This window comes from Vicugna pacos, chromosome 14 (genome assembly GCF_048564905.1).
Source record: "Vicugna pacos chromosome 14, VicPac4, whole genome shotgun sequence".
Lineage (NCBI taxonomy): Eukaryota > Metazoa > Chordata > Mammalia > Artiodactyla > Camelidae > Vicugna > Vicugna pacos.
Genome location: NC_133000.1, coordinates 3855569 through 3882714, shown reverse-complemented (window position 1 = coordinate 3882714; position 27146 = coordinate 3855569). Strand labels below are relative to the sequence as shown.

General features: G+C 44.1%; 1 protein-coding gene across 3 annotated transcripts in view; it reads left to right on the top strand.

Moving 5' to 3' along the window:
- Positions 1-27146, top strand: part of USP12 (ubiquitin specific peptidase 12) — a 67310-nt gene that overhangs the window by 19527 nt on the left and 20637 nt on the right. The window contains exons 1-4 of one of the 3 annotated variants that reach the window (XM_072976040.1): positions 754-776; positions 5200-5301; positions 15571-15651; positions 24696-24909. In XM_072976040.1, the coding sequence (XP_072832141.1) occupies positions 5221-5301; positions 15571-15651; positions 24696-24909 (376 nt within the window). In that variant the 5' untranslated portion in view covers positions 754-776; positions 5200-5220. Of the gene's footprint in view, positions 1-753; positions 777-5199; positions 5302-15570; positions 15652-24695; positions 24910-27146 lie in introns of those variants that run through there. The other 2 variants (XM_072976041.1, XM_072976042.1) reach the window with 2 other exon arrangements.

Here is a 27146-nt window from a genome sequence, read left to right as displayed (position 1 = left end):
AAACTAGAAGTCACCTGTAACCATTAGTCAATTACTAGTAATGGGTAGCATGTTTTCGTATGTTCTCCTGGTCTTTTCCATGCATGGCAAACAGTTTTTAAAATGAAAATTGGGATTATTAAGATTCTTTCAACTGTCCGGTGGAATTAATTATTAATGCTAGTGCCTTCAAATCAGACTTTTTGGGGGGTGGGGGCTAGAATTAGAAAAGAGCAGCTTTGCTGCCTTGCCAGGCAGAGGGAGTCCCAGCAGCTCGTGCCTTAAAGACCACGAGCCCCCACACGTTTTAACTTATTTGCTCTTCTCTCTTTTTATTCTCTGACCTCTTAGAAACCAAGACTGTTTATTTTGTTGTTTCTCATTTTCTCTATTGGCAGCAGAAATTTGGTGTAATAGACTTGCAGAGTTTTGGAGTTTAAAAAAAAAAGGACCTTATAACAGCTGACCCTTTGTGGTGACAGATGAGTCGTGCAGGGGAACTAAGTCTGAGATCACAGTGTTTCACAGTGATGAGCAGGTTCTCAGGGAACTCCTTCAACAGGGCGATTTAGATTGAAGTTGTGTGGAAGCTAGTTTACATGATTATTAATTTGTCCTTCCTTCTGAAAAGCTACCAAACCGGAATAACGAGCATTGGAGGAAAGTAGTTATGCAGGAAATCTTCCACGAGCAGGTTGACTTCCAAAGGTCTTTTTTAAAAGTCAGTTGGTTGGCACTCCTTGTTGGTTGTCTCGTAGAAGCAGTATGTGAACTCAGGGTCTGAGCCAAAGGGAGAGGTGAGTTTCAGCGCCGACTGTTGCTCTGTTCAGCAATGTTGTGGCACACGGTGCACTCACAGGGGCTCCTGTTGCCACGTGGGAAAAGTGGGGCTCAGAATTTCATGTCTTTTGCCACCTGCCATTCTGTAAGAGGGAAACGTCCTGGGAGTGATCTTACACTCTCACAGTTAACGAGGAGGACCTGCTATCTGGGGAGGGAGGTGTGCTGAAGAGTGGAGGCTCTGTGTTTGACACAGACCAGCATTCAGCTTCCCTTCTGCCTTTATTAATTCATGACCCTGGGCAAATTACCCTAAACCCTTGAGTTCATTTTATGTATAAAATGGGCCAAAAATATGTGTAACAATTGCGTGATACTTACTACACGCTTGACATCATTCTGGCCCTTTACGCAGAGTAACTCACTTAGTTTTCACAATAGCTCAGTGAGGTTGAAACTGTTACCTTTGTAGATGAGGAAACTGAGGCGCAGAGAGCTTACAAAGTTTTCCCAGTGTCATACAGAAACTGAGCTGGTAGAGCTGGGGTTCAAATCCCTGACGTCTGGATCCATGGTCTTTGTTTATAACTGTGGTACTCAACTGCTTGTCCAGAAGCACTGCTCTGAGGTTACTGGGAGTAGATAAGATAGTGTGCCTCGGGGATCTGGCTTGTAACTGCTAGTCCTCGTCTTCAGCTCTGTCCGTGTCTGCCAGGAGCCCTGTATTTTCGTGGCTGACTGTGTACCCAGTCACAAATTATGAATTCCCTGTACCAGCAAAGTAAGCTTTAATGACATAGTACCTCTCTTGACTTGTCTACACATTGCCTTCTTACTGCGGGTGGAAACCCCCAGTCAGAAGTCAGGCAGTTTCAGGGTGAGTGGGAAGGGGGAGGGAAAAACACCGAAAGGTCCGACCAGCCTAGAGCGGGTCTGGCTTGATGTTGGGAATAATCGGGCTGGAAACCCTGATGCGTCAGGGCGCTTCCCCCGGGGGAGTGAGGGCCTTCTCTTTGCAGTTTTGAGTTATACTTCTTTCTTTCTTTATTTAGGTCCTAGTGAAAAAAAATTAACCTTCAGATGAAAAGTTCCAGACAGATTTGATGAAGGAATTGGATTCTGAGGAATGACCAAGTAGGCAGACCATGGTGGATCATCTGAGAGTCAGGGCACATGTCTACCTGACAGCTCCATTTTCTCACCCAAGAAAAGTCCAGGCAGTTTTCTAATATTGTCTAATATTTAGAACACGTTCCAGTTACCTCACTTGTTTTAAAAGTGTCTTCTGTGTTTTGTTTTTTTGAACGACAATGTGATCAGGGTTCCTGCTTTACACTTGGTGTTATGTCTGTGTAGTCTTGTAAATCTGGAACAGTCTCTCAAGTTCTTTTTTTTTCCTCCATGACCCTGACTTTTTGAACAGACGAGATAGGTTGTCTCATATAATGACCCGTGCTGGATTTGTCTGATTGTTTCTTTGTGGTCTCTCTTAACCTGCTCCTTCATCCCTTTACTTCCTGTAAAGTAGAGGTTAGATCTTAAGGCTTGATGAGACTGAGGTTAAACATTTTTTGACTGGAGTAGTTTGGAAATGTTACATACATGACATTGCAGCATGTCACGTGACATGTGATGGCAGTTGTCTCACTGTTGGTGATGCCAAATTTAGTACTCAATTAAAGTGGGAACCACCAGCTCTCTTTATTATAAGGGAAATAATTTCACTTTGCAGTTACCAAGTAATTGGAGGAATTTGGCCCTGCCAGTGTCCTGTTCGCCAGTACACACACTGATGGTTAGGGCGGTTTCAGTTATTTCTTTGGGTTTTGCAAAGTGGTATTTTTCCAATTCTGTTATTCCGTCCATGTTTGTTAGCAAGCATTTCTCTGTAAAGAATTTCTCCTCGTTAGCTGGAGCTGAGGTATAGTTCTTCCTAAAAAGGCAGAGTAAGTGTTTGAGCCTTCAGTGACTACTGTGCAGGATAAGGAGTCCCTGTGACACTCCCCACCAGTGCTCCCAGTGCGTTTTGCTTCCTTCATTATTCTTTTACTCCCTTTTTGTCTTTGTGAATGTCGTGATGGGTTTTTACCTGAGTGTTATAATCAGGTACAGTTGGTTTGATAATTACAACCATTCTTTTTGATGCTCAGATTATTCTAGATTGTGCCAGTGAGAGGCCCTCTCTGGCTGCTACTGTGACTTTTTGACATGATTTCAAATTTACAGAAAAGTGGCAAGTATGGGAACTCCCAAATACCCTTTTCTCAGATTCACTGATTGTATTTTGCTGAATTTGCTTGGCAAGTGTGCAATGTGTTTTGTATGTGTGTATACAGACACATGATCTTACCCGAACCACTTGAGGGTAAGTTGGAGATCATAATCAGGCCACTTCACTCTTGAATTCTTCAGCGTGCATTTCCTAAGAGCAAAGATATTCTCATTCATAAACACAGTACAGTTTTTAAAAAGTCAGTACTGTTCCCTAATCCATAGTCCATTTTTAAATTAGGCAGTTGTCCTGGTAGTGACCAATATCAAATTAAAGATTATCACGCAGTGTATTCAGCTGTCTATTTTAGTTCCTCAGCCTGTGTTGGTCTTCACCGACCTTGACGTTCTTGAGGAGCACAGGCCAGTTTGTGCGCCGTTCCTCAGTGTGGGTTTGGCTGACACCCTTGTGACTGGGTTGAGGGCATGTGTTTTCAGCAGGAACACCACAGAAGCCGCACGTCCTAGCCGGGCAGCACGTGGCGGTCTTGATTTGCTCTAATGCTGGTCATGGTAGCTTCGATCATTTGTTTATGGTTTTCCCCCGAGTTTCTCCACTATCAAGCTTCTGTGTTTTACTTTGTCAGTAATATTTGGAGAGATGCTTTGGATAGAAGTAAATCCGTGGCTCATCAAACGTCACTTGCTAGCTTTGGACGTCATTCCTTCTGCGTGTGCTAGTTGGCATTCTGCAGCAGAGAGGTTTCCCTCTATTCCACCTGTTTGTTCATGTGTTCATTTACGGCAGGATGGACTTCTGTTTCGTTCAGTAGATTGTGATCCATTATCATGATTATTAGTCTTGATGCTCGGATTGATGTGGCCAGTGAACTTCAGACTTCCCCTTCTTCCCCTTTGTCATGTGTTCATCATTCTTTGAATGCTTTTTTTAACTTTCTGACATAGAATAACTTAGGTTCATCTTGTACTTTCCTTTCCTTGGCCCTGCAGTCAACCACTTCTCTAATGCGTCCTGGTTCCTTTTATTGGGGAATGGTGTTTAGAAGCAAAGATATGGGCTCTAGGTGTGCTCATTGCTACTGGGATGTCATGGTTTGAGGCTTTTCTAGTGGACTTAGCAAGGAAATTATATTTTAAAATGTAGTTCATATTAATATTCTCAAATCAAATTTAATGTTAGAGTTTTTTTTTTCACCTCTTAACCTCTTTAAATGTTAACTTCTTCCTTTTTAATTGGAATAGCTATCAAAGGCTTTAGGGAAATTCTATGTAGTATGATTTTGAGGTTCTGTAGTAATCTGTCATTTTAGTATGTTGTTTTGGTTGAATAGTCAGTCAGCTGACTTGAAAATAATTGTGAAATCTGATCTCCTGTTAGAGCAAATGAACATTTTGCAGTGAAAAATTTTTAATTTCAAATTAAGACCTTTTAAAATGAATTTGTTATATCCAAATATTGCTTTATTTACATATGAAGAAGGAATAGCATTAATTAAATTTCTCGTCTTTTAAGGATTCAAAGTGCTAATTTCAGTTTTCTTATCTATAAAATTGAGGTTTTGAAGATAAAATAGGTCATGTATGTAAAGTACCTAGTATGGTCCTTGGCCCATTGTAGATACTTAAGAAATGGTACCTATTATAATGTAGTTGTGCCTTATATTGCCTGTAGAGATATGACAAGGATTAGAAATTACTTGTTTTGATTAATATTCCTTGTTGATTTCATGATCTGAGGCTTTTGACTTTCTGTGTGTTTTCATAACTGCTCTAATTTGCTTAACATGTAAATTGGCGAAGCAGTCCTCTGATAACCTAGCTCCGCGGTAGCTCAGGTCTCCGGTGGGGAGAACTCTAGATGGAATTCCACCTGAATTCTAGATGGGGGGCCCTGTGAAAACAGAGCTCTGGGACCTGGGCGGGGCGTCCCGCCCAGCGTGGGGGAGGATGGAGCGTGTCTCCTGTGCCCCCTCCCCGGTTTGCTCCTCACAGCACATGTTGGTGTTTGGCTGTGCCCTGCGTGTGAAGCAGCAGGGGTTTTATGATTTATATGTTTTATAGACTTTAATATTTAAGTGTTTGAATATATAAATGTTTAGGGATTCAGCTGGAATAGTAAAGAGTTACCTATATTTAATTTATCTATTTTGTTACACAGAGATTTGGGATAAAAAAATAGAGAATGTTTTCATTCATTTTATGATGCAGGTTTTTCCAGATTATCCATAGATGTCTGTAACATCGGCGTTTTGTTCTGATTGTTTCCGTGGCATCTCGGTTGATTGTCAGAGCACATCGTCACTCCTGCATGTAAGTGCATCCCTGCGTGCAGCACTTTGAGGTCTGTCTCTGATGGTGTTGGTGGATACTGTGGCTTGAGGTGGCATTTCTACTTGTATAATGTTGACCACTGGTTTTGTGTCTGCTTGCTTGTTAACATCCCCACCTAAGAGCTCATGCCAACTTATTCTCTACTTTAGAAAAGTGACTTTAAAGGCTTGTTTGCTATTCCATCCATCGAGTACAATGCTGAGATCGTATCTCTAGACGTAATTAATAAACATGTTCAAGTTCCTTCTTCTCTGAAGGCGTCTAGAATGACCATTCATGGGGGTTGTTTCAGGTCACAGACTTCCCAGGGTAACCCTCTGTTGTTCAAAATGAAGTAATTGTGAGAGTATTTTTGGTAACAGGACGGACTTCATAGGACCTGGACAGAAAGGAAGTCCCTCTTCTGTGAGACTGAGGCGAGAGTGCGCCGTGTACCTGGACGTTGTGGTGTGTGTGACCTCACGCTGGGTCGTGAGACTGACTTCTCCCTCCTGTTGGATTGAGCAGGGGACACCAGTCACCCCCTTTCCTCTGTCCGTTTCAGAATATGACGGAAGATGAGCCTAGGTGGCAAACCAAATGTGATAAAGAAATTTTAGAAATTGAGTTGCTGTTGATCACGGTGCTTACCAGTACATTGCCTCCCTCCAGGTTCTGTCCTGGGGTCTTTAGAAGCCCTACAAAAACAGCTTCTGTAGTCCTTTTTGTTTGGAGTGTGAGGATATGGTTCAGCCATAATGTATGACTAATAAAATTATTTTTTATAAATTAGAATAAAATTTGAAAAAATTTTCTGAAATAGGTAATTGATCTGCATTTCTTGTACATTTCTATATACAATACGTAGGAGACACTGTTGGAGAGCATTGCTGGGAGCAGTGGTCTGGGTGGACCTGCCTTTGGTGCAGGCAGAGTTCCCGGGGAGACTGGTTCAGCCCCAGAGGTGCTCCTTCCACTGTGGTAGGTGTGTATTAGCAAAGCTTTTTCTGTGATTCAGACAATACTTACATTCTGAGGAGAGTAGACTGCTTTTAAATAATATACTTATTAAAATGAAAACTCTTATTTTATACGAAATCTGTTATAAAGGACCCCAGCCAGTCTGAGCACATGCACAGCCGCCTCTTCAGAAATGTCTGTGGGAGCAGACACAGAGAGATGTGTCTGCGTGCGAGTAAGGGCTGGTGGTTTGTGCTCAGATTCTTAGACGCTAACAGAACTGGAGGGTAAATGGTGCTACCAGTAGACCAGATCTCTCTGAGGAATTCCTGGAGGATTGAAAAGTAGTGGCAGGAAGGAGAAGAACCAATAAACAGAATAGCTGACTGGAGTCCTCCCAAGAGAGTCCCGTGAGAGCTGGACCTTGGAATCCGCCGTTCTCGGCTGGGGTGTGGCTGGAGTGCCGTCACCGTGGTAATCCATGGAGGCAGCTGGTTTGCAGGAGCTGGCTCGGTGGGGCCTTCTCTCCTGTTCGGAGTGGCTGGCTTGCGGGGTTTCTACCTGCAGGCCCAAGCTGAGTTGTGGTCTCTGCGGGAAGTGGCTGACCTTGTATCTGAGAGGCTGATGGGCTTTTGGGGTCGAGAGTGGAGAGAGCGGGGCCTGGCGTGGGACGGCTTGGGGCCCCCGCAGACTCGGGCCACCCTCGGCCACCTGGTTCCGCTGCCGCCTGGCTCGTCACACAGCCCGCCTCGTCCTTAGAACTTGGAAGCAGTGCTTTCAGGACCAGTGCTGAGGAATCCCGAGCAGAAGCTAAGCAAGAGTTTCCAGACGTTGAGGGACAACCCAGAGCTTGAAAGAGAGGAAGAAGCTTGAAAGATTCTCCTTTAAGTGGCTGATTCTCCGTTAAGTGGCTGTAGTTGAATGACTGAGGGCCACGTTTCTGTTCCTTCACTTTTTTCTTTCTCTTTTTGGCTTTCCTGTACTGCTTTTTGTGGGAGGGGTGACATTTTCTTTATTTTTTGAGAGTTCGCGGTCAAGTTTTCGCACACATAACTAACCTTGTCTTATGTGGAGGGTGTGCTGCCCCCCCACCTGCTTCCCAGTCAAGCTCCTTTGCGCACGTTACTGTGCCTCTCTGCTGGACTCTTGTTTTTTGAAGAAAGCGGGGCAGATCTAGTTGTAGTTACATCAGCAAATGTTAAGTGTTACGGTTCACGAACGTGTGAATGGGTGATTGGGATGTGGAGGAACAGGAGAGGCAGAAGAAAAAGTAAACTTGGTTTCATAGTGGGAATTTAAGTGCTGTATGACATTGGCAAATCTGGCCAGAGGTTTAAATATGGAATTAGCAGAACCCTAAAACGATAGTACACTCAGTAATTCGTAGTAAGAATTAGGAGGTGACGTGGAAGAGTCGGGGGGTGGTCTGTGTGCCAGTGAGCAGATTTACGAGCTGTTGACTGACGTGGGTTATTTACCGTTGTGATAATAACCATGTAAAGCTGAAGCTGAGCTGTTCGCAGCGGGGTCTCGGGGAAGAAACGAGGCAGGGAGCGGCACACGACATTTACGTTCTACTTTCTGCCCTCTCCGGTGTGCCTTGTTTTCAGTGTGTGCACGTGCAGTATTCATTAAATAAAGCTTGACACAAGGCTTGCAAAAGGGAGTTGATGCTTGTTTAGTAATTACAGCTGTCCAGAGGGAGCTCACTTCAGACTTTTGAATGAAGATCTGTGTATTTTCCTTCCACCTACAGGGTAGCTTTCAAAACAAAGCACACTTAACATACTTCACTCTTCTCTGTTGGAATTTTCCGTCTGTCACTCAGCTTGGTGAAATGACCACTTAGGAAAATTTTGGTGAACGATGTTTCTGGTGACACCTCTGCCAAGTGCTTTGATGCTCTGGAGAAGTTTCAGCCTCGCTGTTTATTTCCACACCTGTGAGCTGGGTGGGGTAGGTGTCCTCCTGCATCGGATGGCAAGGGATCCGAGGCTGGTCAGAGTGACCGGCCCCGGCTCACCCCGCCACCCCTGCGAGGGTGATGCAGCCCAGCCTTGTCCCGCGACCTCGCGAGTGCCTCTCCTGCCCCTTCCTGCCGTCCTCCTTTATAGTGTGACCAAACTCAGGATCCCACATTGATTTCTTCTGGCGTTCTGAAGGGTGTATTCCAGCTCTGTTTAAAGTAGGTAAGTCTGTGTTCATTTTAAAAGATGACTCTCACTGCAGTTTCTTTAAGAAGATCCGCACGCACGTGAACATGGGGCGTTATTCGCCTCTTGCTGTTTCAGCAGCTGGACAGCACTCACTCCTGAGCCGCGGAGGGGATCTTTGCCCGGACTCAGGGCCTCCCGGAATTGTTCTGGTGTCCGTGTTTTGAGCTGTTGTAGCTCACTGAATCAAAGAATGGAATGTAAGTGTTGTTTGCTTCAAGGGTTCACTTACCTTTTGGGGCTCGTGATACTGAATAAGCAGCTCCTGGCCGTATCTGATCCCTGCGGTTGTTTTTCACCCAAGAAATTAGGGATTTCAACAACTGACTTGCTCTCTAGGAAGATGATGGTGGGGGGAAGTAAGTGTATTTGTTAATTCTTGTCTTGGGGCCTCAGTGTAACCTTCTTGACCCTTGATCGTGTGGTCTTTTTCTTTTTTTAAAAAAACTGTGGTAAAATATATGACTTTATTTGCCATTTTAACTAATTTTTTAGCTTACATTTCAGTGACATCAGTTACATTCCCACGGTGTGCAGCTGTCATCACTGTCCAATTCCAAACCCTTTCATCACCCCAACCAGCAGCGTAGCTGTTCAGCAGTAACTCCCCCTTCCTGCCTGTCTGCAGAGTGTGCTTTCCCCTGACCTGCTTTCGGTCTTGCATGCATTTGCCTGCTGCGGATGTCTCATGTCAGTGGAATCGTGCGTTGTTTGTCCCCTTGTGTCTGGTGAGTTCCACTGAGCAGTGTGTCAGCGCTCGCCTGTGCTGTAACGTGTGTCGGCACTTCGTTTCTTCGTACGGCTGAATGACATCCTGTTGTCGCTCCACGTTCTGTTGGTCCATTCCTCTCTTGATGGACGTTTGGGGTTGTTTCCACCTCTCGGCTGTCACGAGTACGGCTGCCGTGAACCTTGCCATACAGGTGTCTGACTTCCTGTTTCCAGATCTTGTGGAGGTAAACCTAGGATCGAAATGGTTGAACCGTGTGGTAACTCCGTCTAGAAGTTTTTGCGGAGCCACCAGACTTCTTCGCCTCCTCACTGACACTTGTTGCTTTCCTTTTTCTCTTGATCCTAGCCTTGCAGGTGGGCGTGGAGTGGTACCTCGTGATTTCGATTTGCAGTTCCCTAGTGAGCAGTAATACTGAGCATCTTTAAATGCGCTTATTTGCCATTTGTGTATCTTCTTTGGAGAAGTGACAGTTCAGGTCATCTGCCTGGTTTTTAACTGGATGGTCTTTTTGTTCTGCAGTTATAGACGTCCTTTATTCTGGGTATTTATCCCTCTGGGTCAGGGTCAGTCATCCTCTTAACATGTTGCTGAATTTGGTTTGCTAGTGTTTTATTGTGGTTTTGCATCTATATTCATAAGGAATATTGATCTGTAGTTTTCTTAGAGTGTCTTGGTCTGGCTTCAGTGTCAGGGTAACGCTGGTTTCACAAAATGACTTGGAAAGTGCTCACTGCCCCTTAATTGTTTGGAAGAGTCTTACAGCCCCGCTTGTAAGTGCTCTGGAGTCGTCGGTGCTGATGGAGTTTTCAGTGACTGGTTTGGTGGAGGGGCTGACCCTGGAGCTTCCGCTTTGTGCCGGGCTCCCCGTCAGGGCCAGCACTTTCTCAGTCCCCGACTGCGTTAGAAGATCTAAAGTGAATCTGTATCTTCTTCTATTCTCTCCATATAAATAGTCTCTATAAGTAATGTATTTAGCCATGAATTACATAATCAAACTTTTCATTGGAGATATTAGGTCAGTAATTTGAAGATCGTAGCTTTTAACACGTCTGATAGTGGACATTTGCATTTTGGAAGGTGAGAATTAGATGCCTGTTTTGGGTTTGGTCATTGATATCTAACAGTGATGCAGACGCGGAACTGGCTGCTCAGCTTGTTTCTTACATGGCGTGTTTGTGTATGTCTTACCATCAGGTGGAAAGGATTACGTGAGTGCTGTCTCCTGAGTGTAGATTTTCAGTCTTCGGCCAGTGACGAGTCGCAGAAGCTCGTTTTCCTGAGTTGCTCGGGGCGGGGGAACTTGTACATACGCGGTATGTCACGTATATGCTCCCCAGGTGGCATCTGAAGGAGAAAGTCAGCTACTTTAATTTCTTCTGGGAAGAATTCTGTTCTTGAAAACTTCAGAAACTTGCCAGAAGTCTTCCTTCGTGAGTTGAAGATTTGAGGGGCAGGGGGGCGGGTGCACACGCACTGCTGGAAAGTGAGTGGGTGTGGCTTCTCCTGAGGAGCTCGTGCTGGTGGCTTTGAGAAGACCTGACACCAGAGGCGGGGCCCCAGGAGCATGGTGATCAGAGCTCCGTAAGGGGTTGTCTGGATCTCATTTCAACAGAGATGGCGGTTCAGTCTGCCGTGCGCGTTGGTGCTGGAGACTGCCCCGCTGCGTGCTGTGGTGTTGGCACCATGCATTGTGTTGGCCTTTGATTCTCAGCAAGCATTCGCAGCCCCTGTGCTCAGGCGGTGGCGCCTGCAGTGTTAGGTTCAGGCCAGTCCTTTCTGTGGAGCACGTGTGAACTCCAGTGGTTGACTTAAGACCAGGGGAGGCCACTGTCGAGGGCCTGAGATCCTCAGAGTGACTACACGTCCGTGTGGAACCCCCAGATACCTCCTCAGTTCCTTTAGGAGTTTCACCTGAAGGTGAGGTGAGAGAGGGGGCAAAGGAACTGCTGTTTAGTGCTCTCTGTGCAGGGCTTCTCGGACGTCTTCTCTGCATCCTTCAGAAACAGGCCCCAGGGGCAGGGGAGGGGGGGGTTGCCCTGTTTTGCAGATTAGAAGATCAGTGCTCAGAGGGGTGAAATATCTTCCCCTCAGTTCAAACCTCAAATGTGACTCTGTATTGCCTCTAACTCTTTAAGAATTGTAGCATGTTAGATTTTTCAGCAGGTGCCACAAATTTAGTCTTTCTCCTTGCCAGAGAGGAAGGTGCGCAGTGACACTGGGGTTGGAACCAGCTGGGAGCTCGGGCTCTGGGCACAGTTAGCCTGCCGGGGGTGGGGGAGGGTGGGCAAGTCTGCCCCTCAGGGCTCTAATTTCACCAGCACGAGAAGCAGTGATGGAGATAGCCATGAAGGAAAATCAAGGCTTGGCTCTTTGAGTCCATCTGGTGCTAAAGCCTTCCCCCGGTTCTCTGACATCCTGAGGAAACACTTTGGTGCAGCGTGTTCTCTCCTGTATAACTAACTGTACATTGACTTTTTAATAGTTTCTACCTCTGTGTCATCATGAAAAGAAGTGTTTTTTCACTGTGTACTCCCCAGTTGGTTTAGGACTTCGCAGATTTTTTTCTTTTTAAAACCTTTTTTTTAATGTATATCAAAATTTTTAAAATTATCAACCCACATTGAGAAATAGGTTTTACAGCTAGGCCTACATGTGTGTACTTAAATGTTGGTACAAAAGTTTCACAAACTGTTGTTTACTCCTAGTAGGGAGATGCACTGTGATCTGTTCTGTTTTACTGGAAAAGAAAGCGGTAGCTGTGACCCACTGAACTGACCCCGCCACCCACAAGCAGGTGCGACACGGTCTGCAACTTCTCGCACAGGGCTGGACAGAAGGTGCTCAGGTACCTGCTGAATTGCACCTTTTCTGAAGGACTGCTTTGAGACTTTTTTTGTGATGCCTGAAACTGAGGGTATGCAAATAGTTTGTTTTTTTCATGAAAACGTTGGTTGTCTCTGGTAGGGTTTCAGGGCTGCGCCGTCTTCCAGGGGAGCACGTGGGCACTCAGCCTCCTCTTCTCCGTTCTCATGTTCAGGAGATAGAAGCTGCTTTCTCACACCTTCTTTCCTTGGATTCGTCCTTTCACGGCTCAAGTCCACTTCCTCCTCGTTGTGTCCACATCCTCACATCGGCTCTTCCTGTGCCTCCAGAACTTTCTTAATTTACTAAGATCACTTGCTTCTTTGATCTTCAGGAAGCCTTTCCTGTCTGTTTTGGCAGTTCTCCTTCAGGCGCTGACCTGACCTGACCCTTTGCATTACTAAACTTGGAATGATAAATGCTAGATTCTAAGATATGACTGGAAACACAAAAGTGGGAAAAATGTATTTTCTCATATTTGTATTAAATATAAATTATCTGGTACAAAGATCTTTAACTATATAGTATAAAGAAGGAAGTTCCAGCCCTCCATATCTGTGGGTTCCACATCTGAGGATTGAAAATATTTGGGGGAAAAATTCCAGAAAGTTCCAAAAAGCAAAACTTGAATTTGCTACCTGCTAGCAACTATGTACATAGCGTTGGCATTGCATTAGTATTATAAGTAATTTAGAGATGGTGTAAAGTGTCCGTGCGGTCGTGCGTAGGTTACGTGCTGGTACTGCTCCATTTTGTATAAGGCACTTGCACATCCTTGGATTCTTCTATCTCTGGAGGCCCTGGAACCAGTTCCCCGCAGATACCAAGGGACAGCTGTATTCTTGATAAGTCCATTTTCTAGGTGACAATGTTCATCTTTTTAATTCCTTGCTAAAATGTATTAAGTTCTCTGTTTTCTTAAACGGCAGATACTGAACATAATTAGCTTCTCAAAATAATACGTCTTTCCAGATACCGTTTTCACCATGATTAGTTTGTGGAGGTTTCCGTAATTTACTGTCCTGAAGACATTCCTGGGTGTCGGTTTGCTTTTGTGTAATTGTTCCTTCCTCGTGGTGGCAGCGTGCGGGGCAGTCGGTGCGTTTTCCGTGGCCGACTGTGTGGATGTGATTTGATCTCCCAAGTGGTTTCCTTTTTTCCTGTTTGCAGATGGTCTCTTCAAGACAGCAGATCCCCTTATCGATAAATAAAGGTACCCTTATCATCTCAGCTTTCTTTTCTTTCACTTGGGTGATTATTTTTGGCATGAAAAAGAAGCGTTGCATTCCTCAGCTTTCTAAGAATTGTGCTGGGGAGGTTTCGAGAGGCACTTAGTCCGTGGCCTGCAAAGCCCTGTGTTTCCAAGGATGTAACACTGCACTAACTTGCAGTCGGAACTTTGTTACTGCCTGATCTTTCATAGACTGTGCGGCATCTTACCTTACTGTTTGAATCAGGTTGGAAGAGCCAGTAGATTCACATATTGCTGGATTTGTGGGGTTGGGAGGTATGTAGGTACCGAGATCTTGTGTTTGGCTAGCCAGAGTCCCGAGGGAGAAGTCTTTGTCTCAGGTTATCACAGCTGGTTAGTGGCACGGCCAGGGTCAGGCTCAGTGTTGGTGACATTTCCCTTTCACACTTAGGACCCTGAGCCAGTCCCGCTCTGAGGAGGGGAAGGGCTTTCTGAGCAGTGCCTGGGAGCGGGTAAGGGGGCAGGTGGACATCTGGGGTGACTGGAGCACATGGTGTGTGCCGTGCGATTGGTGTCACACTGCCACACTGGAGGGTGTTCACGTGGCATTCTGTTCCTGGTTCATCCTAAGGGCCAGAAATGCTTTCTGCAAGTATCTGTACTGGTTTTTTTTTTTATTGTTCCAAGTAGATAGATGTACAGGGTTGTGCTTTGGATGGTAAACATTTTCATCTTGTTTTGTGGGGACAGAGTTAGACTCACTTGAATATGCTGATATCAGTCTGAATTCTTGCATCTGGCTTAGTGATAGTTTTCAACGTATGTGAGGAAGTTTGTGAGAAGAGACTTGAGCTGGCAGGGATGGAAGTGGGCTTGTAGCGTTCCCACCAGGGTGGTTCCATTCAGTGGATGTTGAAGTTGCTGTGATAATTGAATTTGACGTTGTTTAGGAAACAGTTCATGGATAGCCAGCTTTAGAAATAAATAGTATCTGCAAACCAGTGATTGCATCAAGGTTTTACAGAAGGCCTAACTGCAACTACTAAATTACAGAAATAAAGGCAGTGTCATACATGTGCAAGTGCTGGGCGGCTGGAGGGTGTCAGAGGAAGCGTCTTGTTCTGCTGGAGCTTGACCACCACCCCACGCCTCCCTTTCATCAGTGCCTATTTGCAGGCCTGGCCTGGCAGGAAGGTGAGGAGGGGCTTTCTGGCCGAGGTCTGAGCCTCCCAGGTTTGGAAGCAGCCGGGCGACTCCTGGACCCCGGGGCCATGACCCTGGCTGTGCCCTCCCCCGGGCGTGGTGTGTGTCGTCTTGTCTGCAGCTGTTCTGTGGGTAGAAGCAGTTCTCTCTGCTGGGAGTATGTTTTCTTGGGAACTTCCAAGTAAACTTATGCAGAGCTCTTGTGTTTTCAGAATTGCTTTTACTTCCCTGTGGAACTACATCTCGAGTCCATTTACTAGTTTGTACCAGCGCCCGGGCCTTCGTGCCCCCGCCCTTTCCTTCCGGGACCCCAGCTGCGCAGAACTGAGTTGATGGGACTCCTGAGACCCTGCCACACAGTTATTGTCAGAGCCAGGCCCTTCTTCAGTCGGGTTTCATTTTATTTTTTCCTTCTGATCCTTCACCCTCGATTGTCCGCCCAGCCCTTTTCCAGCCCCTACTCACGCGTGTTTTCACGTGTACTTTGCAGATAAGTAATATTTGCTGTTTTGTGTGTATGTGGTGATCCCGTTTTTTTCTTTTCTTTATTCAATATTATGTTTTTGAGAGCTGTCCATGTTTTTGTGTGTGAACCTAGCTCACTGGCTCTGCCTGCCACGTAGCCCGCTGCCGTTCACAGACCACGTGGACTGCGGTCAGCGTGCAGTCATCGTGGTGCTTCAGCAAGCGCTCTCGTCACCTTTAATTCTGTGTGGGGGTTTTTCAGGTATATGCGTCTGGAGAATTGTTGGGTCACTCAATAGATGCATATTTAATCTCACAGAGTTTCATCTCCCCGAGGTTGCGCTCCGTTAGACTACGGGACACAGCAGGGGCTTTCCTCCGTTAGTCAGGAAAAGGAGAAGGTATGAGGTAGTTCCTTGATCCAGGCTTTGGTCCCATGAGAAAATTCCTGCAAACCAGTGTTTTGTCATATCATCAAAAGCCCCCATTCTTCACTATCATCCTTTATTTTCTTTCAGTAATGTTAGGTAATTACAGGGAACAAGATGACTATTTTAAGGATTTCTCTGTAATGTACATACAAGTGTGACAATGTTGTGAAAATACTATAAAAACTGAGATGTCTGTTTTTCACTTTGTAGGGCGCCAATGCCTCGGCATTAGAGAAAGAGATTGGTCCAGAGCAGTTTCCAGTCAACGAGCACTATTTTGGATTAGTCAATGTGAGTATCCATTGACACTTAGCCCTCAAAAGTATGCTGACAAGTAGTTTGAAGAATGATGAATGCAGGCCATCATTTATTAAAGGAAAATTGTTGATTTGTATCAGTAGACTTAATGCCAAGAAACTCGACTCGGAAGTTCAAGATTATCTCTAATGATGGGAAACAAAGTTGCCTGAAGTCTGAAGAGCCTTGGAACAGTTTCTAACTTGTCAGCCTCATTTCCCCTATTTTGTGTCAAAATTTTCTCATAACTAGAATTTCATAAGGCCTAGATCAAATGAGCTCTTGATTCTCTGAGAGTTACTTACGTGTCTAAATATCAGTGGTCCAGATGTCCTGGTGTGAATAGTTTTGTAAATGCCTCTACTTGTCCGTAGAGTGTTTGTCAGTTTACCTCTGGCAGTGTCCCGGTAGTACAGACGTAAAAGTGTAAAATGTAAGAAAAAAACCTCACCCTGTCCTTCTTCGGGTAATTTATGTAATTACACGTTATTAAAACTTGGAAGAACTTTCTTTAGAATGTTTAACTCTTTTCTGAGTCATCAGAAAACACCGCAGATCTGTGTTACATAATTGTCATGCTAGTTTCTGCTGTTGGACTGCACTGTTCGGTGGACCCCTGGTGAGAGTTTTGAAGTACATATGCTGCTGATGATACGGGTAAGAAAGTGTTACACTGAGCAGACTGGTGTGTCACTGAGCACTAGCACGCAACTCTGATGTGCAGACAGATTTCTTGTATGATTTGAGCAGGGCAGTTACAGTGACACTTGTATGCCTCCCCTTGCCCTGGGACCCTTCTCTGTGTGCGCTGGGCTGAAGCCAGTACCACGGGATCAGCAGCTCCCTCCCCCCTCCTCCCCTCCCTGGAGGAGGCCGCTCATTAATCCTCTGGCTAATTTTTCTGGAATTTACCTGTACAGTCTAAATAAAGTGCTTATGCTGCTATTAAAACAAAACCCCATCACCTTCCTATTTTGGTAGATAGGAAACTTAGCTCTCTGCCACCATCATCCATGCCCCACTTTCCCAGTTCTTCCAACATGAAATTAATCGTTGCTTTATTTCTCCATGTCCTTAATTTTCACTTATTCTTGCCAAAGTCTTCAACAAAACTGAAAAATGCCAAAAAGACCATCTCGGTATCAGTTTCCACTGAATTGTGCCATCAGGTGTCAGGTACTCTCGCCCCGCCCCCCGCCCCCCAGAGCAACCCGTGCCCTGCCCTCTCTCTCCATCACCTGCACATCGCTGTGCACGGTGCCCTCACCTGTCTCCTCTCCTGCATCCCATTTTCCTTCTCGGTTTTCTCCTTGTTTGGGAATGTGTTCTGTAGTTTGTTGAGTATGTGTGCATGGGAGATAATCTTTGAGGTCTTGCATATTTAAGACCGTTTGGTCACTGTTGGGGCTCGATACTCACCCTAGGTTATAGAGCTCGTCCAGAATTTCCAAGGCGTGACTGTTGAAGGGAGAAGGCTGATGCCATTCTGATTCTTGCTCTCTTCTGTACGTGGCTGTTTTCCCGTTTAAAATTTTGAGAGGCCTCTCTATGCACAAAGCTCTGAAATCTCATCACGTGCCTAGGTCTCCCCACGTTGTTCTGCTGGGCATTTAGGGACCCATTCAGATCGGTGACTTATTTTCCTCAGTTCTAGAACTTTTCTGATACTATTATTTGGATAATTTCCTTCCTGTCAGTGTAGTTTCCCTGTTCTTTTTGTTATAGTTAATTGCATATTGGAACACTTAGACTTTCTCGTTATTTTTCTTATTTTTTCTCCCACTTTTGATCATCTGCCTTATTCTGCGTGTTAGGCTGTATCTTCAGCTTTTTTATCCAGCTCATTGCGCCTTTTCTTTCTTAGAATGGTACTTCTGTTTTTTTTTATCTTGTTCCATGGAGGCAGCGTTTTCTGTTATTTTTCTCAGGATACTATTTATAGTTTTTGTTGTGGCTGAGGTTTTCTTATGCTTACTGGATTATTTCTGAGACCTTTGAGTTTATTATTTCCCCGTTTTGAACTTTACAATCTTTGCTATTGGAAGCTTTCCTCAAATGTTACTTGTCTCCGACAGTGAAGGTCTAAAAGGGTGACCCCTGCCCAGTGCCCCTCCTTGCACGCCCCCTCCCCACTTCAGCAGCCAGAGCCGTTTCTCTGGGGCTGTTTATTTTCTGCTGAGGGGGCCCCTCCCTCCAGTGTCTGTGCAGGGGGCTGTTTCCTGTGGGTGCCTCACTGCTGTTCTCAAGGGTTCTCACTCCCAGTCTCCTGTCCATCTTCTGTGGAGACTAAGCGTGCAGTTGAAGTAATGGTCTTTTTAAAGGCATACCCAGACTTGTGTTTTCAGATGCCCCCCCCCCAAAGTCCCTGACCTTTAGTGGTGAGTCTGTCCTTTCCTATGTGTGTCGTAGAGGCTTTTGGGCCACTTGTCTTCCATCTGCCTTCGCTCCCTGGCGGTTCTTGGGTGTCTCAAGTCTGTGGTTGTCTTTGGCCGTTTGAGTTTTTGCCTGATCTGTTCTTTTCCTGGTGTTTCATACGGAGCAGAACTGGCGTAGGGGTGAGCTTGTCCTGTGCTGTGTGCGCTCAGGCTACAGCACAGCTGTGTTCTGTACTTTTAGCCATTTTCCATAGGCCCTGTTTTTCAGTCCTTAAATTATCATCACTAGTCTCTCTCCTTTCTTTCCCCTCTTTTTTGTTCGTAGAGTTACCACACTGTTTATAAGAGTCCCCTAAAAATCAAGGTTGGAGCTTTGAGGGGTCGGGGAGGGGTAGCTTAGTTGGTTCCGAGGTGGACGTTTCAGCTCTTTCCTCCCGTCCTAGCCTGCCTGCCAAGCAGTGCTGTCGACAGCGTGGGGTGTAGCTGCTTTAAGGAGCTTGGTGGTCCAGCTTTCCTAACAAGGGATTTTGTCAAAATGAGGCGCATGCCTGCTTCCTTCTCATCAGTCTGTTCTTAGCTAAGGGTGCATTTCCACGTTCACTTCAATTGCTCTTACAAAAAGGTGATGCTGAACAGAGTTCCTGTTGGATCTGCCTGATTGGATCCCTTTTTGCGACCAGTGAGTGTAGCACTTGCTTTTAGGAAACAGTACATGTATTTTGGGCAGTTAGAAATTTAGACTTTTTTTCTTTTAATGGAGAGAAGAGAAATAACTACAGTTTAATTAACCTAGCAGAAAATTCAACAGAGTGGTTACTTTTCACTTTTTTTTTTATTAACAACTATTTTCCATGATTTTCAGTTGTAGATATTTTTATCTTGGAAGAATATTTTCACAAATGACAGCTTTACGGCGGTTTACTCAGTGATGACTCTGATGTCTTGCACCGTAATTTGCGTAATCCGTAGGTGGGGGGTTTCCTGTGGGGTTGGCTTTGCTGGATACTGTGGTGTAATTGGATGTAACTGGAAGTTGGAGAGGAGAAACGCTGGTGTGGCGTGTGGGTGCAGAGACCAACTTGGGGCAAAGGAGCCTTTAGAAGCGCTCTCTTGCTGCAATATATCCCAGTTTCATGTCAGCTGTTTATATAGGCAGCTGAATTCTTTGAAAACATATTGTTTTCATCTGATAAGCCAGATCGCCCTTTCCCTTGTCTCTTGTATGGTGAGCACTTCCCTCTGCAAAGTGGGCAGGGGAGGGTGGCGTGGACCAGCAGTGCTGCCTCCCTACCCCCCGCGCAGCCTGTGTGTATCACGCAGTTCCGCGGTAACTTTCTACCACCACAGGCCCCCAAACACGAGTTGGGCTCAGTACGTCTTTCTGTGAGGCTAGACCATTCGTATAGATGGCTTTTTAACCTGAATTGCCAGTGGTCATTAGCTGGCACTCTGGACCAGGGAACGGGGGCTGTTACAAGGAGAGAGAAATAAACATGAAACTTTTTTCCATGTGTCGGGAAATCTCTTGCTTCCATTTTCTTTTGCATGGATTTCATTTTTCTTTAGTTTCTCTCTACCTGACGGCCACAGACTACGCGAGGCTGAAGTTACCAGAGATCCGTATCACATCTGACAGAAGAACTCTGGCCCAGGGCCTCTGTCCAGGTTGGATGAAGTGCCCAGCCCTGTTGCAGGGTCTACAGAGGGCCTGCGACTGTCAGCCTCGCAGAATTTGCGTAGAGAAGTCAGCTCCTGTCCGGAAGCAGGGGACGGTGGGGTGAGGGTAGGGGTGAGGAGCGGGTGTCCACTAGAATTAGGTCCATTTGGCTGCAGTGGGGGTGGTGGGCAGGGCATGTGGGGTACAGAGTTATGTGAAACAAGGCCGCCCAGACAGCAGCTGTGGCCATGGAAGAGGGCCTTCCCTTAGAAGGGGATGTTCGCAGGGCGGGCACTGTCACCAGCCAGCATGGGGGACAGTGGAGCATTTAAACGTTTTAAAATATTTTTTAAAGGTAATACTGTTGACATAATGGTGGTTAAAACCAGAGGTCTCCAGATGAAATACGTAAGATGATTCGTTGGGGAAGAAAATGCTAGCATTCCTAATGTTTGTTTTTACCTAAGTATGAAAGATAGATTGAGCTTACTGATTATTAATAAGTGAATGGCGCTGGCACCCACACCTGTCCCCGTGTGCGTGGTCCTGTTGACTCAGCTTCCACGTGTCAGCATGACGGTGTCACCCCTACGCATGTCTGCTGTTGCAATTTATTGTAACTTAAATGTGGATTTACAGATTGTGTGATCTAATTTCAGCTAATCTGATTCTTCAAAAGGGGTGTATGGCTCAAAAAGGTTGTTTCAGAAATAGCTGTGTAGCGATGAGGTGCTCTGAACCATGCTAGGTTCTTCCTGCAGATTATTCATTTAATGCTCCACATGACTTTAGAGGCAGGTGCTATTATAAGTCCCATTAGCAGATGAGGAAACTGATGAACAGAGCAGCTTGGTAATTTCTTGGTAATTTTCAGGTTCAGGTAGCAGGACCAGACTTGAACCTAGATGATTTGGCTTCAGATCTTTGTGCTTAGTTGCTATGGTTTTTGCTGCTATCAAGGCAGATAATTACTTAAATGAATTCAAATAAATTTGGAAGATAGGATTGAATATTTAATACCATAATTTAGAGAATGAAGGTTGTCAAGGAGAGACTCTAACACTTGGACCTGTGTATGTATCTTTGTGAAAATGCCTTTTTAAACTTTGATAGCCAGTAAAACTATATATCCAAATAACTGAACTCTATCCATAGACTATCAAATCACTGTAATAAAATCTATTACTTGCAGTTTACAAAAAAGCGTATCTGCTGCTCTCTCTTTAATATTAATAATTTTTAGTGAAAACACAAAATTAATGTAATTTAAAATATTCATCTTAATCACATTTGTTACATTTTTAGTGTACATAATGGACGTATATTATTTCTTAACAAATGCGTATATTGGGTGTGTGCTCAGAGTGATCTCACTGATAGGGATATGTAAGTCTTTGTGGAGAGTGTTTTTGTTTGTTCGTTTGTTTTAAGAGTTAGAGACAAAAGCATTAGAGAAAGCAAGGATAGGTCACTGTGTTCAGTAAACAATTGAAAAGTCAATTATCAGACCTTGAGGGTGGCAGCTTTTAATATTTGTTTCCCCTGATTTTAAACCTGGTCATGCCTTTGATCTTTAGAACCAGCTGAAAAAACATAGGGTAGGTTTCAACCTGAAAGCGATGTCTTTTTGAGAAATTGAGCATTCAGAAACAAGAGCATGGTGGAAACCATTCCAGGGAATCTTTTGCATGAAATCTGTATACTCGAAGGGTGTATTTTTAGGTTTTAGGAACTGGAATGAAAGTTACTATTAAAAATCAGGGAAATTGAAGGAAAAGCTTTGAAGTTATGAATAAGATTGAAAGTTAGCTTATTCTGGAGAAATAATAGTAGTTTCAACCTTTAATTTTTCTTTCATGGGATTGATGACGGTGAGTGAAAGAAGACCATAGTGGTAGACTTCGGATGTGATGTTACCTGTTGCTCTTAGTGGGAACGCGAGCGAGAGGCTGACTTAGAGCACTCCGTACCGAGTATGCCAGCTCCTTAGCTTATGCTGGTGGCTTCTTTTTTTATTAGTAGGTCAAGCTTCATTGTCGTAAGTTTTCTTTTTAATTTTTTTTTATGGTAGGGGGAGGTAATTAAGTTTATTTTTTAAATTTTTTATTGGAGGTACTGGGGATTGAACCCAGGACCCTGTACATGCTAGGCATGTGCTCTGCCTCTGAGCTCTACCCTTCCCCCATAAATTTTCTAACATACCGCGAGATGCTGTCTTTCGTTTTTATCTTCCAGCTCTGGAAGTTGTTAGAGCTCCCTGTTGTTTATTCTTCAGTACAGATGTCCAGATGATGGGGATTTGTCTTGTCTTCAGTTGACACAGGCTTAGTTTGTTGGTCATTAGAGTCACTAGTCTGTGGTACAATGACTCGTATTCTCCAGACTGACCAGCACTGAGTAGTTGGTAAGTTAATCTGGGTAACACTGTCGGTTCTACCGCAGGTGTCCTCTGCGCGGGATAGGCTTTACTGAAGTGTAGCCACGGCTGTGTTTGTGATCAGTAATACCAGTGCATCCTTGCCGTGCACTGATGTTAGCATTTCTCTGGAAAGCCTTTCTCAAGCATCTGTCCTTAAGAAATCAGTTCTTGGCTCTGACAGCCAGTGTGAATGTAGAAGTTGTAAATCTTCACTGAGTCACGTCCTATTCCTTTTTTGAGATATTTAACTCCTTCCTCTGTCTCTGTTCCCTGGGTATTTTGTAAATTGGTAGTTCGATCTAGGCTCTAGTTTAAACTTTAGTGATTTTGTTGTTTTTTAAGACAAGAATACTCTGTGGGAATTGCTGCCTGTTTCTTGGTACATCACATCAGGAGACGTAAAAGTGTGCTCATTTGTAATGATGCTGGAGTGCATTGGGGGTTCAGATCTGAGCCCTCCACTTTGAAGTTCCCCACCAGCATTTAACCTGATGGTTTTAGTATCCACTGATAATTATTGCCTTATCCATATTTACAACAATCTCTGAATTTTATTAGCCGAAGTTATTTTCTAAACAAGAACTTCAGTGCCCCCTGAAATACGGTTTTTATAAGAAAGGCAGGGTAAAACTTTGATGCTTTCCTATTTTATATATTAGTTTACAACTTCCATTGCAGACGAGTAAACTGCATAGATTTTTATTGTAGTTGGTGTGCCTTTTATCCATTGCATTAATTCTTTTTGATGAAAATTGGCTCTTGAATCCACACAAAAGTGTACTCCAGGCTCATCTTGTACTTTACACATTTCCTGTCCCATATCTTGTGTAGCCACATCCTGGTTCTTTTTGTGGGAAAAGGGTTTTTAGAGGCCACAGTGTAGGTGCGGGGAGACTGACTACCGGGGAGGCCTTTTCAGTGGACAGAACTTGAGAACACGCACACCGCGCACACACTTGCATACACACTCACACACTCATACACTTTAACATTTACAAAAAGGCACTAGATATTGCTAATTCCAATATAACTTAAAGGGCTTTTACCTCTCTGATTTTTACTGTTGTGTCTTTTTTCTTTACATTAAAAATTTTGATCCCTAAGGCTGTTAACCTAATTCTTCCCTTGCTTTGTCCTGCAGGGGATCTATAGTGGTTTCAAAATAGCAATACGAATAGGTTAATCCTAACGGCGTGACTCCTGAGTGCTAGCTTAAGATTTCTTTGTTCTTTTTATTCTTAGACTGTATTTCGGTAGCAAGTGTAGTAAAAGGTGTGTGTTTTAAAGTCATTTGAAGTAACCCTTTTCTTTATGTAGTTTTACCACCAACTGGATATACATTTAAGTTTGATTTATATCTATTTGTTTTCAATTTTAGGAGGTTTTTTTTCCCTCTCTTTTTTGATTTAATTTAGTTTTTAAAAATTTAGGTACAAAGTACACTTTTTGTAACAGTATACATGCAGAGCAATCTCACTCTTTTCCCTCTTTCTCTATAGATAACCATTTTTACTAGCTTTTAATTTACCCTCCCTGGTATTTATTTATTTCATTTTTATGGAAGTTTAGTCAGTATCCTTCCTAGTTTTAAATATAAGCGAGAGTGTGTGGGTCTGTGCACATAATGTAAGAATGCCCGTTCTCACACGCTCCTCTCTGCTGAGCCTTTTGCAGGTAACGTGTATGTGACTCACCCATGGTGGTGCTCTGAGGACGCCCCTTATTCCTCTCTCACAGTTTCCAGGTAGTCCCCGAATCCTCACTGATGGACTGTTAGGCGTCTTATTAGCCAGCTTTGGGAGTCGGTGTCTATTCATGGGAAGGAAAAGGAAGGCAAAAAATACTTATCAAATTATGTGTTATTTTCTCTGTAAAGGAGGATAGTTTCCCCCATTATTGAAGAGAAGGAAACTCAAGTTCAGTGAGTTGTGGTTCCTACTCCAGGTCCCATGGCCAGTGGGAGGTAGAGGCAGTTCAGGACTCAGCCCTGGAGCTGAGTCCATGTCGCTCTAACGTATGAGAATAAAGTCACTTAATATTTCAGTGGTTGTTAGGCTGTCACGTTGGTGACTTTTCAGCTAACATTTCAGAGGCTCTTGGTTTTTGTTTGTGGTTTTTTTTGGATGGCATTGAAGAACCTGATAGTAAACCTCACTTCTGTATTTTTAAAAGAATTTTTGAGAGTTGTATTTTTAAATATACAATATATAAAATGCTTTGTATGTAACAAATACTGTCATAACAGTGGGAATTGAAAAAGAAAAGAGAAAAAATTCTCCAGAATCCTAAACCTTAACTCATCTCACTATTTAAACTGTGTTGTTCTTTAAGTCAGTTTTCGTAAAGGCCAAATTTATTGCATACTATTCGCCTTCAGTTTTAACCTGAACCTGATGCCAAGAGCATCCATTAAGTGTTAAAACAGCTAATTTGTAGTTGGGATAATTGTTTCTGCTCTCTGATAGCTTTCGGTTTATGAGGATCATAAATGCCCTGTCTTCCTCTTCTCTCCACTGTATACGTGGAAATTCTTTCTCTTGAAAGCGCGTTACCCCAGATTTAACAGAACATGTTTTTTCTCTTCCAGTTTGGAAATACCTGCTACTGCAATTCGGTTCTTCAGGCACTGTACTTCTGTCGTCCATTTCGGGAGAAAGTCCTAGCGTACAAGAGCCAGCCCAGGAAGAAGGAGAGCCTCCTCACGTGCTTGGCGGACCTCTTCCACAGCATAGCCACTCAGAAGAAGAAGGTGGGGGTCATACCTCCTAAGAAGTTCATAACAAGATTACGGAAAGAAAATGGTAATTCTTCTGCTTCCTAATGTATTGCTTGCGTGGCAGGAAGGCCAGGTGCAGCGTTCTGCAGCGCAGCCAGCGTCGCCCGGCGTCCTTACGCCTGGTGGTGCGTCGGCCGCTGACAAACCAAAGGTGGTCCTCCTGTCTTTAAGGGAGTTCCAGTTGAGTGAGGAGACGGCCTTGCACTGATGGCTGTGAGGAGTGGTTACTGTTTGAAGTTTGTTACACAGAGATCAAATTCTGTGCACCAGGAAATGAGAAATCGTAATTTCTCTTTTGCCTGCTTGGCTTTTCTATCAAGAAAAGTGTGTGTGTGTGTGTGTGTGTGTGTGTGTGTGTGTGTGTGTGTTTTCCAGTTATTGTTCGTTTGTTGTTTTTCTAATGCTTTCATGTATATTAACTTGTTTGATCCTTAAAATAACCCAATATAGACAGCATGTTACTTCCCTCATGTTAGCTGTGAAAAAAGAGAGGCAAAAAGACTTGCCAGGAGTCACACCCCAGGGACGGAAAGTGCCAACTCAGTTCATTAAACTTTCTGGCTCGGGGCGGGCAGTTTCACTCTGCCCCCGCCTCCCTTTTAAAAACAGTTACTGATTACATCCCACTTCCCTTTTCTCTATTAAAATATTTTTCATTTAATTTGCACAGCAAGCCATAAAGTAGACATCACTTCCTCACTTTCCATGGTATCACTGGCACTCAGCTCTGTCCAGGTGTCCTGTCAGGCCCTGCACTGCTCCCTGCCGTCTGGATCAGCGTTCTGCCCGGCGTGCTGTGCTGCCATGGGAAGTTCAGGCTGGATTTAAGAAACATGAGTGGTTATTAAATACACCAGCAGGGAGCCCTGCCCTTAACTCAGCTGGCACTGCTTATCATCATGTGAGCTGAGATAAACATGGGTCGTATGTAGTTTCCTAAAACATTAGAAGATGCTGAAATGATATGGCTGTAGGTTATCATTCTTGAATCTGATACCCACAATAAGATTTTATTTATTTTCTCTATATACACATATAGAGCAGTTGGTTCATTGCTCACAAAGACACATCTTTTATGTTTTCCTGACTAAAGCTAAACATACTTTCTTAAATTTTAGATCTGTACAGTATCTTCTGTTTTTAAGAAAGCCAAATACAGCTCTGTTAGAATGTGGATGCAGTGATTCAAGTCTTCTTGGAGAGTCTTTTTGTCTGTGTTGGTGTGAAACTTAAAATATTTCGTCCTGGTAGAAAATTCATATACAGTTAGTTGACCCTTGAACAGTGTGGGTTTGAATTGCACGGGTCCACATATGTGAGGACTTTTTCAGTAGTAAATACTGCAGCATTGCGTTGTCTGCTGTTGCTCGAATCTGCAGATGAGGGACCAGACACGGGGGGCCCATGTATACAGGGGGCCAACTGTAAGTTATACACGGATTTTTGACTCTGCGGAGGGTCTTCTAACCCCTGCATTGTTCAAGGGTCAACTGTACGTGATAATTGAACATGCCATCCTTTCTTGGTGATTTTGTTAGTATTTTAGAAACTATCAGCCTCAGAAACATGAAGCTTACCCAGAATGCACATTATCTTCTTTTTCATGTAATGGTACATTTTTCTTGACCTTATTGTCTAATAATATATTGCATGTGTTCTGTTTTAGTTTGGACTGCTGTACCAAAAATACCATAGACTGCTTGGCTTAAACAATAAACATTTATTTCTCACAGTCTGGAGGCTGGGAAGTCCAAGGTTAAGGTGCCGGCAGATTGACTGCCTGGTGAGGGCTCTCCTCCTGTTTGCAGACAGCCGCCTTCTTGCTCTGGGAGAAAGAGAAGCATGCTCTATCGGTCTCTCCTCAAGGGCGCTGTGCTCAGCCCTCAAGACCTAAATGACCTCCCAAAGGCCCCACCTCCAAATAGCATCAGACCACGATTTCAACATAATAATTTGGGGAAGGGCAGGTACATGCTGTCCATAACATTGTCTTTAAGTGAGCAATGATTTTTTAATTTAGGTAGACTCTCTTGCTGAACACAGAGATGATGTTACTGTGTTCTGAAAGTTCTATATAGTTAAATTCCTGTGGTTTCACATGTTTGCCTATCAAAACTGGGGTATCTTTACAGTGTTTATTATCTTTTAATAATTCAGTATTTTTTGAATTTTTTGTGTGTTTAGGCAAGATAAATTTATGCACAATAGACGTCTTGATTACTTTATTAAAGGAAACTGATTCCAGAATGAATATTCCAGACC